Source organism: Eptatretus burgeri, chromosome 10 (assembly GCF_056783735.1).
Source record: "Eptatretus burgeri isolate ZD-2024b chromosome 10, Ebu_testis_v1, whole genome shotgun sequence".
In the NCBI taxonomy this organism is placed as follows: Eukaryota; Metazoa; Chordata; class Myxini; order Myxiniformes; family Myxinidae; genus Eptatretus; species Eptatretus burgeri.
The window spans coordinates 89,593,204-89,608,991 of NC_140970.1; the positions used below are offsets into that span (position 1 = coordinate 89,593,204).

A 15,788-nucleotide genomic window follows, 5' to 3' on the forward strand; every position below is an offset into this window, starting at 1 on the left:
CAAAGAAGAGTGGCGACTGTAAATAATGACTGAATGTTCCATAAAACGAGATGTTTGGATGTGGAAATGTTGCTTTTGAAAACAAATAATTATTTTAAATTAGAGAGTTCATAGAACACATTACCCCACAGTCTTGAGAAAAAAGTACATGGTATTTTTTCTCAGTACTTGAGAAAATACTTGAGAAAATATCTTGAGAAAAAAGTACATTGTAAAAAAGAAAAAAGTACATGGGTGGGGTCTGCGAGCAGCAAATTTGATTGGTCGAGATGATGTAAAATGTTGTAATATTTTGTTCAAGTTTCTACGAAAGGAAAGGTTTTTGAAAGTGCCAAAAAGGTGATTTGTGTTCCACAGTGTTCAAGTATATAATTGAATTTAAATAAAATAAAGATTTTAAAGTTCGTAGAAAAAAGAAATTCAGGAAATTTACCGCCGTTGATGCAGCTTCTTTTACACCACCTTATCTAACACATTGCATTAGTTCTTCGCGCCTGTTTGTGCCCTTTATGATGTCCCTAAAAGAGAAAGTTTCCTGTTTGGAACGATTTTCAATTCTGTTTGATGGCCAGACAACAGGCAGAGTAAAAAAAAAAATAAAAAAAAATAAAAAAAAAAAGTATCTCACTCCTCCATGCACATGTGTAATTGGGACGAATTCAGAGAGAAAGTACTGAGAAACTGCAGGTTCGTTTTCTGATTCATATTCTGATTCGTGTTCTAAATCTAACATTCTATTGAAATTAGGTTGTTCCTCGACCAAAAACTAACGTTTATGGCCAGACCGACAAAGTGAACCAATTGCTTAATCCCGCTTTTTGCTTCGCATGTGCGTGGTAATTAAAATAGAAGCAGTGACTTTTGGATAACCTTTGCAGAAATGTTGTTTCCATCAGTTCTATTTGAAGAGTCAACATTACAGAAGTGGAAAAGAAGGAAAGATAAATTAAATAAAAATATGGGCATCAATATATATGGAACAAGATAGCTTGTGATAATCAGCAGTTGTTAAAGTTGATCAGTAAGTCCCGGTCACAACTTGACAGTTTTTCTTCATGGTGTGCTTGACTGAGACGTCACTAGGATGGTAAGTCTATGTAAATGGAATTGTTTATTTAGTCTTTAGCTTGGAAGGTTTTTTTTTAATGAGATTTCACCCACCACAAAGCCAAAGGCCACTCAAGGTGGGAGCTAAAAAGACAGTCAATTTTCGCATGGTGGGAAACATACTCTTATCAACTTTTGTTTGTTTAAATCCATTGTTTTATAATAAGACAATTACATATCAACCTTGTGCTGATCACATATCCAAGCTTCCAGGGCAGAGGTGCCTCATAATCCTCCACAGAGCTAATCATTCCTCAGCCGCTCCGAACTCCTAACAGTGTACAAAGCCTTCGTTCGCAGTGCCATGGAGTATGGATATCCTCTGTGGGCTGGTACTGCCAGATCTCAAATTGCACCCCTGGAGGCGGTAGAATCCAAGTCTCAACAAAACGCACAGCTGTGAGGTCTGCTCCTCTCCCTTCACACAGGCGTTGGTGGCATCATACTTTTCTATTGCCTAGTTTCTGGCCTCTCCCTTACTATCCCTCAGGATTTGTCTCTAACGAGCACAACAAAACCAGCAACCAAAAAAAAAAAAAACCCAAGTTCCCACCTTATAGGCTAAGCTCACCTCCACTAACTTGTCCCCCTCATCTCTCGACTGTGAAATCACTTCCTTCAATCAATTCAATCATATTCCTCTCTCCACTCCTTGAAGACGGTGAATCATCACCACCTTGCATTATCCCCGATTCCTATTCCCAATATTTTCTTTTCTCAGCAGCTCTACTCTCCTGTCTATCCATACCTTTCCACATTAACCCTCTTTGCCTGCTTTTCCTGTCTTCTTCAATGTTCCTCATCTATGCATTTCATTCAGTTCTCTTGTCCTGTCTGCCTGTCCCTACTTATACTGCTTGTGTGCTCATTCCTTCCAATCCCTCATCTGCCAACTCCCCCTGGTATGTCAGTGACAATATCACCACTGTGTCATTCAGCTCTTCCATGAGCCTCAATCTCTGTAAATAAAAAAAGGACAACCTGGTGATGTTCAGGCTTTTAGATTCCAAAATTGGTCCCTGCTCTACAACGAAGGAATGAGCTGCCCCCTTGATACATAAAATAAAACAAAACAACAAAAGTAAGCATATAAATATACCTGAGATTTGGACTTGATGTCCAGCCTATCAAAAGCTTTTACAGTAAATTGTGTGAATGCAATGCTTATGATCAAGATATTCAGATGATAAAGTAGATATACAAACCTGTGGGTGGTAGTGAGGTAAGGACACACGAGGCTACATCAGAATTGTTTCCTTCAAATGGCTTTCACAAAAACAGGTCAATGCGTTCTTCGCTATCGCTTATTGTCAAAATAGTGCTTAGAGAAGTTATCTTGAAGTTCTTACCAATTCCCAATCGATGGTGCGGAAAAAGGGGTGTGTTTGAATGTCCCCAAACCCTGTCTGCGGGTGGCAACCGAGCCTCTCCCGAGGATCCTGATGAAGGAAACAGAGGGTGGCAAGAAATTTACAATTATTTCTGTTCAAAACAAAACATACAGCTCCGACCTGTCAACCAAACAATCCCATTCAAATTGATCCCTGTAGTCTGCACGAGTGCTTTGATTCCTTCACTAGTAAGCAGATGTAGGTGTGTAAGACGGGTGACTGCAAGATAAAGGTCTCATTATTTTTTTTTTCATACTACATGTAAACAATTAAGTTTATTCATGGACAAACACATGAAGAGCTCTTAAATATATGTCAGGAAGGGAAAAGCCATATAAAAAGGGTTTTTGTTTTTTAATGACGTTGCATCTAATCTCAGGGATCAGAAACCTAAAACAAAGTGACTTGGCATTGAAAATTACTGTCACTGTTGCTCCTTTGTTTGTGTCTTGGGTATGAAATGATGAAAAACTTGAAGATTAAAGAAGCGGAACTTGTAGAAAATGATCATCTACATAGATGATCTACGACATAGATCATCTACATCTACAAATGATCACACTCACCTCCAAGCAGTCTAGCCTGGGTTCTAATCCCAATCCAGCTATAAACTGTCATCCGGGTGTGTTCACAGGCAAGGTTATTCATCAATGAGTGTGTCATCTAGCGAATGGACTTAAGATGAGCGTCCCGTCTGCAGGCATTAGTTGGTGTACGTTAAAGATCCCATGGTGTCCTTCTCACCGGCACCATGAACAAATGATAAATTCCTGCCCTGACCAACAGAGGGCATTTCCGCAGCGACACAGCTGTGCCTCAGCCAATTATGTGACCCCGCAGCCTTGTGCTACATATGAAAGATCATCTACATATTACATATGCAACAATGGTAGAAATTGTGACACTCCTTCTCCCAATACCATCCTCCTCTTCTGAACAATGGGTGATTACAAATATGGAAAATATTCTGAATAATTATCAATATAAATCAAGGCTACTTTTAACTCGTTTACAATTCCAGCACATTGCTTCAAAAACAACCATTCAAGAATAGAAGACATAATACAAAGATATGCTTACATTATTTAAAAAAAAAATTAAAAAAACGAGAAAATTTGAATCTTCTTGCAAATTTGAATGTTGCATTCTCGCAGAATGCAGCACGTGGCATCCAGCACTCTAAAGTTTATTCTTTAAATTAGCGGATATACAGTGCCAGTGAAGGACGAGTAATGGGATGGAATGGCCTTTGATAGGACCATAGAACAACAACAATGCTGTGACAGCTGGGCTTGAAGCACTACCCACCGGAATGCTGTGACATCATCCAGCATGGCGAACACTGAGAAAAATAAACTGTTGACTGGGCCGAACAGAATAAATGTCAGAGTTGGAAGTCAATTCAGATGCTGTGAGCAGATTGTCAGGCAATGCTGATGATGCTTACCAAATTTGGTGGCGACATGCAAAGTGGCAAGAGAGGGGATGAGAAAATGAATAAGACATCGACGGACAGATGCTGTTAAATTATTAATACAGATCTGATGAGGTTCAATATCCGGCCAGGAAAGACATTTGTGGTGTTCTGATTACAGCAATTTGTGTCCCACTTATGTGCTCAGTTTGCTGACGTACTCTGAAGACACAATCAGTCTTATATAATTTCTCTCCCATATTTCCATGAGAGGCTATGTGTCAATCAACATTATATAATTTTCGACCCGACATTTCTGTGGAGGTTTCTTTACATTTGAAGACCTAAAAGAGAAGGAAATGTCTTCTAATGGCCTAGGATCAATCTCTTTTCTTTATCTGTAATGGTGCCATGCCCACTGCTTGGTTAACCCTAACCGAGAACACATCATTGTGGAGGACCTTCGCACCATGAAGCTGTTGCACCGATACAAACTACAGAAGGCCAATCATCATTCCAGTCTGTAGTTTTAGGGCCAAACGGGAATTGGTCTATCATTTGAAATAGCACTTTTAACCCAGGAATGTCGATTTTATCTCTGGATAATCTCTTGGCAAACTAAGTCAGTCTTCAATTGGCTCTTTTGAAAACTGGCATCTTCCATCACTGTGGACACGACATCTCTTGGGAATACTTTCTTTGATCTCCTTTTCTCTTTTATGTGACGGTTTCTTCCAGTCTGTTCCATTCATCGGGCCATGCTTTTCTGCCTATTCTCAGAAATTTGCTCCACTCGGAGGACTGTAAAGCAAAAAGTTGAATTTGCATCTCAATCTTTTGGGCAATTTTGGAAGTCTATACTAATAAGTGTGTGTGTGTGTGTGTGTGTGTGTGTGTGTGTGTGTGTGTGTGTGTGTGTGTGTGTGTGTGTGTGTCAGTCTCTCCTCCACAACGCCAAACTATAAAACCTAGCAGCCTGAAACTTTGCATGCACACTAAGAAAACACCAAGGTAGTAAGAGAATGAAAATTGGATGTTTGGGTAAATTAAAACACCCCTTTTGAAGATAATTGCCTTATATAATTATACCCTTTATCAGGCACATCCTTGCTCTATGGGGTCTTAAGGTGTATTCTGCGTTGCCTCACTGGGGTCTGAAGCTGCCATGTGTTTTTTGGCCTGCTCAACCATGCTTTTACTTGGAACAGGTCGCAACGATTTCTTAACGATAAAGTTTTTTTTCTTCTTCACTTTCCTCACTCATATTATCGAATGCCTGTTCATTATATCTACGAATCACTGGATACATTGCAATGCTTATAAACGCCCGGAGACGGCCGCGTTTGTGTCACTTTATTTAATTTCTGCACATGCCATAACCTTGAAGATGTCTTAAACTAAGCCGAATTACAAAATTAATGCTCCAGAAATGAACTTAGCAGCAGTTCCGATGTTAAAAAAAAGTATTCATTTGTCCAATTTGGATATTGTTTGGGCGTTTGTGGATGAATGGGTTTATATGACCGATGGCAATAGGTAATCGCTTGCCAAGCCAGGCGTTCTGCTGGAGTGCTTGCTTGAGTGCTTAAGCCACTTGGGGAGTGCTCACCAAGCTGCTGGGTTGTTCATTTCACAATCACAAGAAGTAAGACCCGTCACTTTGCTGATGGAAATACCAATCTTTGCACAAGTTCTAAAAACTAATAATAATAAAAAGGACTAAAAATTAACATTAAGCTTCATTTTTACTCCTGTTCGGAGGCTTATATTTAGTGAAGAAAAGATGAAAGAATGTGCAACTTCATTTGCTGCAACACTGTGCTCTCTAACCTATTTTTACAATCCATGACGATAGTCGACAAGCTGACGAGTTTAACCTGACGTCAAACCAAAGAACTAATCATCACCTTTCCTACAATACATGATGCTCCGGTAACTGATGAAAACTTGCTTCTAATTGGTGGAGAAAGCTGATGACAAAAAAAGCATTTCTGGGATCATGCTTTATATTCAGGGGTTCAGACAATTTTTTTAAATGAGATTCTCAAATGAGTACCAGCAGAAATTGTTCGGTACTCAGACAAAAAACATTTGTCGGCTTCAAGCGCGTTCGTCTGTTTTCCCAATCGCCACTCAGATTTTTAATGCACCACTCGGCTTTGTATGCATCTTACTCCTCTGTAAGTGCTCTCTCAGAATGTTCACTCCAGACGAGACACTCGCAAACCGCTCTCTCGTCGTTCTGGATGCTCCTGGGCCTCTTCGCCTTCCTCTTCCCAAGCACGTTCTCCTTAGATCTTTTTTTTTTAATCTTAAAAGCTATAAACTTACAATATAGCATATAAATTATATTGTTATAATTTATAAACTTAATTTTGTATATTTAAATTTTGACATCACTGTAAATCATTTATCAGAATTATCATAGAAGAATCTCATCACCACGAGCTGAAGAAACCCCCTCTTCTTCCTCTTCGCTCATGTGTTCTCCTCAGATCTATCTTTTTTATTAATCTTGTAAGTTACAAGTTAGAATATAAATAATATTCTTATAATTTATAAACTTAATTTTCTGCACTTAAATTTTGAAATCACAGTATAATCAGGATTATCACAGAATAATCTTCCCTACAATTGCTGACAAAACCTTCCATCAAAAGCCTCTGTTGTGCTGTGGCACACTGTTGAGCTTTCTAAAGGTAAGGGACTATTCAAAACATTTATTAAGGAAATAACTACACTGAAGGACCTACGTATCATGCAACAAGATTATAATGTTATTTGCAACTAAAACCATTGTTATGTCATTGTACAAGTAGTTCAACTCTCCCAATGGCCTCCCCACCCCCCCCTCAGCTGTCACCCGGGGCAGACTGCCCCCCTCCGGCACCCCCCTTTAGTACGCCAGTGCATACACAGTTTTCTTTTTCCTGTTTTGTGCGATCTGCTTTCATGACAAAATATTAAAATAAATATACTAATAGTTTCGGCAATATATTGTTGCGGGCCGGGGGGATCGGGTGAGAAGACCACAAGGTGGGGGAAGCTATCTGTTCCCACCAGGCTCCGCGGAATTGTAGGCCATCACACACGGATAATTCCATGACGCGGCGGGTTGCTTAACCGACCGTGGATGCCAATAACTCAACCGCGTGACCAAGGGTCATCCCGTCTATGGGTTAAGGCCCGGTCACACCTTGACGTTTTAGCCAGCGATGGCAACGTATTAAAATGTACCTAAACGCTGGCTTACGTTGAACTTTTGATGTTTTTTATTAAGGATTCGGACGTATTCATAGCGACTTGGTCTTATGTATAACGCATTGGTAACGGACACAGAACGTTTCGTTGTGTTATAGATAACTTATACCAACGAATGCTGAACCTGTTGTTGGCCTACACAACCGATGCCCAACGATAGTCTAACATAGGCATAGCGCACTGCACGCATCATCGACGATGTCGTGACGTAGCCTATTAAAAGGCTGACGCACAACGATTCGAATCATAACTGCCGTAGAAATGGAAGTGACAACATCGCGGTCACACCTTGGCGATCTTGCCAGCGTATGCCGACCTAAGAAAAATGTGTCTAAAACGTTGGGGCACGTCAAATACGGTATGAGTAAGTTTGGTATACGTGAGTACAACGCTAAAGTACGCTATCATACTTCGTAGTAAGTAGAGTACGTCAAGAAATTTTAAACATGTTCAAAATTTTACGACGTACTCGGCGTATGACACACGTTCCGCATGCGATGGGGATAAGTTTTACACACGATATGTGGACGCTTACACACGTCCACAAAGGCTACTTATAAGCTACTCATAAGTCGAAACACGTCGCAGTAATGTCTTTTTTACGCGAAACTTATTTCTAACTTATGTTTGACGTGCTTTGAACCAATTATCGACGTATGTAGACGTATTCCAATGATGTCTTCCGGTCGACAAAAAAAAAATTAACGTGTTTCTAGCTTACAACTGCCATATAAAGACGTGTTCCCAGCGGTTTTGGGAATTGGTATATAAAAATGCTGTTCATAAAAGGGGAACCCAACAGTGTTTTCGAGTCCTTTTTGAGTCGATGTCCATGTCAGCAGTAACAGTATCAGTATCAGTATTAGTATTAGTAGTAGTTTGTTCATGTTGGCAGTAGTAGGTGAGTGTGAGGGGGAGGGTGTGGGTTATGATGGATCGTCCTTGCGTTTAACGATTTAAATGATAAACTCAACGATTTAAATGGCTGCATCTCCACTATTGAAAGTAGACGCTTGCGCTCAACAATTGGATTTTTTTTTACACTCAACGACTTTTAAATGGTACCACTCAGCTATTTTCATTGTTTACAATGAACGATTTAAATTGCTGTCACTCGCCTTTGTTTTTTGACGCTGGGGTTTGGAAATTTTAATCGTTTCTTCTGAACGTGTTAAAACGCTCAAACTCGACTATTTTAAATAGACGCTGCCGATGGACAATTGGAATCATAGCCAAGCTAGACATCGAAGTGTGAACATCCTCGTCATGCCGAAGAAAAGTTTGAAGAATGCTGCAAATAAGTGTCCTGGCCGTGGCCGTGGACGCTGACGCAAGGACGATCCATTATACCGACGTCTTTCAGCCTATGAGTAACTTAAAAGTAACGTCTGTCGATGTGTGGCAACGATCGCGTAACGTGCCAACAACACGTTAATCATAGGTTAGAAATAAGTTTCGGGTACACTAAACATTACCTCGGCGTGTCTCAACTTATGATTAACTTACAAGTAGCATGTGTTGACGTCTGTCAACGATCGCAGACCGTGCATACAACTTGTGGCCAGCGTAGCGGAACGTGTGAGTCATACGCCGGCATACGTCGTGAAATTTCAAGCATGAAAAAATTTGAGGACAACCACAAAGTACAACGTTTAAAACCAACGTACAACGACGTATGGCAGTGTTTTTCAGCGTGCTCTCAATGTTATCAAAACTTACCCATAGCGTATTCAACGTGTGCCAGCGTTTTAGAAAAAAATTCAAAAATCGGCATACGTTGGCTAAAACGTCAAGGTGTGACCGGGCCTTTAATCGGGTTACCTAATTAATCACACGATTTAATTACAGGGGAACACGCCCTCGGTACACCTTGTCCGAACCGGATCACTCTACCGGATCAAATGCAGCCGAGCGACACTGCCAAGGATGTACCGGCGAAAAGGAACGGATCGTTGGTAATAAAGTCCCGGCTAAGCTAGGATTCGGACCATGCTGGATCAATGGAAGAAAAGACAAAAACGAGCAGGGAACATTCCTAATAATAATAATTTTTTTTACAAGCAGGTGAGGAAAGATATGTGGCACAGTGAAGATTTCTTGTTGTGTGTAATGCAGGGATAGAAAGAGGCGTGTTGTACGACAATAAACAGGCAACTTACAAAAGGGGACACAGAGCAGACTTAACGCGAAAATAATAACAATAATAATAACAATCTTCTGCAGTCTTACTTAAGCAGACAGGCACCAGCACACACACAGACACAGAAAACCCAATGAAGAGGGAGTTTTGCAACCAGGGAGGGGGGGGGGGGAGTTGAGGCTATGGTCTCAGTACCTGTGCGCCCGATAGCATGACATGCCACCAATACGTTTCGGCGGGAGGGGGGTGGGGGGGATGTGCGGTACTCAACAGTGGGTGCGTTGTCTCTGGCCCAAGCCGCACGTGTGGAGACCGTGTTCGTGAAGGAGGAGCTCGAGTGGAGAAGGGGCGGAGTCCAGAGGGCGAGGGTGGAGTAGTAGGCAGGATCAGGTAAGTGGGTGGAGTTGACGTGGTGTGGGCGGAGATGAGTTGGCGGAGTCGAGGAGCAGGAGGCGGGTCGTGGCGGTGTCGATGAGGCGAGGCATGGGCAGAGACGAGGAGGCGGAGACAAGGAGCAGGAAACACAGACCGACCGGGCACGAGGAACTGCCCCGACCTTTATAGGGCCCGCAGCTCGGGGGAGGGGCCATGCCGAATCCAAACATCATCATCTGAATCGGGCGCTCCGATTGGCCCCGACCCCTCACATGGACCACCAGCTTGGGCCGGAAACCGCCTCACTTCGTTTCTGGCAAGGCCATCTCAAACAGCGGCAATATTGTGCTCCGAACCCACGAGATGACATGAATCGCCCACACCGAAATTGGCACGCGAATCATCCCGCAAAAACCCCCGGGCGACCGGTCGAGGGTCCCGCATGCCCGTTCGACCAGCATCGATCAACGCGCTCGTTCCACGCGTGCCAATTGTGGCCCGCACTGTCCTTTCCCCTGGCTCGATCGCAGCCTCGCTGGCTGCAGAGACGAGAAGACGTTCACCATCCGTGGAGAATCCACCGCTGCCAGCGAGGACCGTAGGTACATCGCCATGGATAAATCCATGCATGTTTCACGAGCAGCATACGCATCTGCCCTCGAGCACACTCCATACAGTGCGCGCAGTTCCGCCATCACGCACGTGGCCAGCGCTCGCGTTCACACGAGTCCGCAAGCGTGTGCACGGGGCAAACACCAATATGCGTCGGATATTGAGGTTAACCAGAGAGTTGGTGTCAAAGCCACCAAATGCTTACCTGTTTATACATTTATGGTTTTTAAAAGACTAGTCTAATAATATTTTTAATAAAGCATTGCAGTGAAGTCTGATCCAAACTATTTTAAAGCATTATATGTATTTGTATATTGTAATCAGTAAAAAATAGTGTGGTAGATAAAAAACATTAGAAAGTAAATCACTTGCACCAAAAACTAACATTTTCACGCTCATGCTCACGCTGACGCTCAGGCCAGGGGTATCGCTATAGCTCTCTGTTCTTCGAACAGGTGAGCTAAAAAGGGTCAAGCTGCTTCTACCCGCACACTCGTATCCTGCCCAACATGGCGTGGAGTCGGCTTTATTGGCCTCCGTACGCGTCTCGTGCAGCGTGGGCGTCGTGCTGGCCATGTTTCCCGTGCCATGAAAAACACCATTCGTGTAGCCTCTTCAGAGGTATTTACTTGCATGCCTTTCTAATGCAATCGGCAATTCTCTCCAGACCATCGGAAACTCGAGTCAATAATCCAGCACCAACTAGCATACCACATGACTCGGCGCTGCCGTTTCCCCACCATGGCGCCGCACGCGCTGGCCTCCACGAGGCCCCACCTTACAGCGAAGGCGCACGTGCCTGATTTACCTCAGGAATATTCAGAAAAGAAGAAGAGTGGGGATGAAATGAAGGAAAAAAATGACTGAAGCAACCCTAGCTATTAGATCATCGCAACGCACTCCCTTGTTGTCCCGCTAAACAAAAGGAAAGGGACTATCTACACGTATAATAATGGAATAACTGTCTTGAGACACCTATCTGTTGTATGCATGCGGTTCCGAGAACCACAAAAATATTAATAGTCGGCAGTGGCTGAAAATGACGAGGTACGTAGACAGTACACATGGAGGTCGGACATAGTGGGGTTTGTGCATGCCCACATGCGAGCAGGTTGGAGGAATGAGTAAGGGTTGGGACATGCATGCAGGCAGGCCTTTGCCAAGTAGATAGCATGGGTTTTAAATTTACAATGCTCCCACCTGGTTTTACATGGAACACAGTGGTTAAAAATAAAATGTTGCTGTTGGGCACATTTTATAGCCCCTGTAATGCCCTGGTAAGCTTCGTACCCTCCCCTTATGCTGCCTTCCCTCCCCTCCCCTCCCACTTCCTTCCCTTGCCCTCACACTGCCTTCTTCCCCTCCCCTCACGCTGCCTTTGTGAAACTACATCTGAATTGGACAAATGAACTCTTTTCGCAGTTGTCACTGCTGCCAAGTTCAATTCTGGAGCTTAAATTTTGAAATTCAGCTTAGTTTAAGAGATTCTAGAGCTTATGGCATGCGTGGAAATGAAATAAAGCCACAAACGCTGGCGTCTCCTGGCGTTTATAAGCATTGCAATGTATCTAGCGATTTGTAGGTATGATGATGAGGTATTTGATATGTGAGGAAAGTGAAAAAAACAACTTTATCGTTAAGAAATTGTTGTGGCCCATTTCAAGTCAAGGCATTGTTGAGCAGGCCAAAATATGGCGGCTTAAGACTCTTGCGAGCTGACAGAAGGCTGACAAAAATGGCATGCCACCATCTTGGTCAAGCTTATTTTGTTTTTTGTTTTTTTGTGATGAGCAACCCCTTAAATTATTTCCAAGAGGGATGTCTTAAATTAACCCAAACACCCAATTTTCATTCATGCACCACCTTGGGGCTCCCTTCGTGTGCGTGCAGAGTTTGGGGCCGCTTGGTTGCATGGTTTTGGAGTTATGGAGGAGATGGACAGATGGACACAGATGGACGCACACTGACATTTATTATTTTAGTTACCTCATCGAAACAGCGGAATACTTAACTCTCTCCCCTCTGCTATCATGCTATCACCAACCTCAAAGAAAATGTGATTGAAACAGCAGCATGGCTCTAACCAGTGTTGTCGTCGAATCAACCTGGTCCAAATCTAAGTCAGAGCTGTCCGAATCCTGCGATTCGAGTCCCAGTCCTGTGCTGAAAGTATATTTCAAGTGGCCAAAAAAAAGCGAATATATTTGTGTTTATGTAAATGAAGACAATAAAATATCAAAACGGAGTGCAACTTGTTACTTGCATCAAGATTTTGATCAGATTGTAGACATAAATCATTCAAAACTGTGACATTCAGTCTGCTTGTCTTTCATAAAATATCGCCTTCAAGTTCGACAATTGTGCTACTTTTCAAGGTTTCATAAATATGTTTAACTTTTATTACCATCTTATCTAAACAATTTCAATGAAGTACACAGCTTCATTGAATTTCAGAAAGATGAGTTTGGCTTGAATGTCTACTCCCAGCCTTGCCTGATAGCACATAATAAAGGCCTCCCCTTGAAAATACTCTTTCCACTGGAGCACTTGAAGCGAGAACACACAGTACTTTTAATGCCAAGTTGTGCAGTTGAGGGTACTCGGTATTGTTTTCCACCCAAAATTGAAGTGCACCACTCCTTGGGGTTGGATCATAGTCCTGTTGTTCAGGTTCTAAGTATATTGTTGTCTGTGTTCTGATGCTGACAGGTCCACTCTCAACACCACTGCTTCTTTTTTTGGCAAATGTCAGAAAATGAGCGAAGAGACAAGAACCTTTGCTGGCTCATGAGGTGTGGCTCTCTCCCCTCACTACTCATCTTCCCCTTGAGTTCAGCAGATCCATGAATGTTTTCACTCAAGCTTGCAAGTAACTCTGTTTCAGAAATCACCACCAGTAATGAGTATAACTCTTCACTCTTTATCTTGACACTTCAAAGCAATGCTGCAGCTGCAGCCTGCAACAGTGGTCGATCAACACGTGAATGTGATGTCATCAGAACCCTCTGGGATTTCCTTTTAAAAAAATATTATTATTAGCGATTGGGGGCATGTTCACTTTGGTAACCACCAACTACTCTTTTGAATGAAATTATATAGAAGTCTAGATGTCAAGAATGATTATATATTGGTCTCTCGGTCTTTCACAAAAGATGAACTTTTCCGTGAGTTCACTACATCTGGGTGGTGAATTATTTAATAGGTTGTTAATTTGTTTTAAATAACCGTCACTAACCCTAACCCCAAACAGCTATTAAGCAATAACTATTTTGTTTACCTCCACAATAGAGGCACAATTTTTGCATTACATAATAAAAACGACATTAAGAAGATTGGAGAAAATTGTTGTGTACGATATTGCATTTAGCCATTTATACACCAATTGAAACGTAATTCTTCAAAATCTACATGATATCAAATGGCAAAGTAAAAATATGTTACATTTTCGGAAATACAAGAGGGAGGTGCTTTTATCTCTAAAATTTCAACACAGTATATTGATTGATAGGGTTTGGAATAGTAATGCAGCATAGCAAACCAATTGTTTGACTTTTCATAAAAGCACCAAAATTGGTACATATGTTGACTAATGTATTCTGAACAATTCTGGATATGGAGCCACTCGAGATTTTGCCTTGGTCAGCTTTGGCAGCCATTTTCCAAAATGGCTGCCATTCTACTTTAACAACATGGTATATCTGTCATTGTTATTCTCTTTGTAGATTTCTCAGAGGTGATAAATACTCCATGTGATGTGCATTTACAAAGGAAAACAATACAAATGTCATTTGTGTTAATTTATTATATATATTGACGAACCTATAAAGAGGAACAAACTCCCCCTCTTCGGAACAGACAGAAGACCAAAAGCAACCAAAGGAAAGGAAGCATCTGTGAAGAATAATATGGCTTTATTTGCAAGGCTCTACATAGGCTGCCAGAACCACGATGGGAACCTGGATGAGTTCTTCCGTCATGAAAATCAAGCATGTCCTCCCGCGTTATCTGATGCAGGTAAGCTACACCTGGGTAGCAAAAGCGACTTGCTGGTGTGCCTTGAAGGCGTTGCTGAAGCTTAGTCTGATGCACCTGCTGTCACTTCTGTTGTCCTTGATGGCGCCGTCATCATGCAGATGTTGAAGCCTGGCACTGCCAAGACATTTGAAGAATATGCCCACCAAGTCTTCATCTCATACGTCGAGGGGCAGCTGCGTCGTGCTTCACGTCTCGACCTCGTTTGGGATAGCTACAAAGATGGCTCCTTGAAGACGGCGACAAGGGAGAAACGAGGAAAAGGGGTGTGACAGCGCTTTGTAAGCACCGCAGCCATACCAGGAAACTGGCAGAGTTTCCTACGTGTCGACACAAACAAGGTGGAGCTCTTCACCTTCCTGTCCGAGGTGCTGGTGCATTCCTTCCATGACGAGGAAAAGGAGCTGGTAGTTACTGATGGTGAAGGCAGGAAGGTGAAAGCTCTCTGGCTCCATGCGGTCAAGAAGAGGCGGACACTCGCATCATGCTACATGTGGCCCATGCTGCAAAACATGACCACCGTCGGATTCAAGTTCGAACCATAGACACCGACGTCGTCGTCTTGGCGGTGATGGTAGCCCAGGCACTACCATGCGTGGATGAACTCTGAATTGCCTTTGGGATGGGCAAAAACTACCGCTACATCCCTGCCCATGAAATAGCTGCCTCCCTCGGTCCACAGAAGGCACGTGCCCTCCCTGTCTTCCACGCCATGACCGGATGTGACACGGTATCAGAATTTGTGGGGCATGGGAAGAAATCTGCCCGGGCCACATGGAACTCGTTTCCAGAAATGACAGATTCTCTTGTGACCCAGACCACCACGCCAGTCAACATCCAGGATGACACAATGCACTGCAATGAAAGGTTTGTGGTGCTCCTCTATGACCGCACCAGTCCATATACGGACGTCAACGAGGCCAGAAAGAAACTCTTCGCCAAGAGGAACTCTGTCCAGTGCATCCCACCTACCTATGATGCTTTGGAACAGCATGTGAAGAGATCAGTCTAACAGGGTGGCGATGTCTGGGGGCAGGTCTTGGTCCCTCAACCCGTGCTTCCATCACCAACAAGCTGGAGCTGGCGGCAAACAGAGGATGGGTCCTAGGAACCGCTCTGGACCACACTCCCTGAGGTTTCAAAAAGCTGCTTCGAGCTGGTGTCTTGCGGCTGCAAAAAAAGGCTGTAGAAACCGCTGCAAATGCAAGAAGGCTAATCTGCAATGCACTGGACTGTGCTTGTGAAGGAGAATGCCAGTAGACAGACGCAGTAGACACAGACTGAGATATTGGCCGAGCTTAGAATGTGCAAATGCAAAGTCGCATTGCTTGTAAAAGTGTTGACTTCTTGATCCAGAGCCAGTACACTTGAGCTCAGAAACTCATATTGTACGAGACTGATGTATGCGTGTACCATGTGTCCTGGTAGAATGGTAGTAGACAGTAAACCATAGCCA

General features: G+C 43.0%; 1 protein-coding gene across 6 annotated transcripts in view; it reads right to left on the reverse strand.

The window, feature by feature from the left end:
* Window positions 1–15,788, reverse strand: part of LOC147019074 (protein kinase C iota type-like) — a 186,643-nt gene that overhangs the window by 31,198 nt on the left and 139,657 nt on the right. For all 6 annotated transcript variants that reach the window (XR_015062626.1, XM_085899304.1, XM_085899302.1 and 3 more), the window contains one exon: window positions 2,457–2,546. Coding sequence is in view for 5 of the 6 variants with exons in the window: in XM_085899304.1 (XP_085755430.1) it covers window positions 2,457–2,546 (90 nt within the window). In the remaining variant the exon portion in view is untranslated. The remainder of the gene's footprint in view (window positions 1–2,456; window positions 2,547–15,788) is intronic.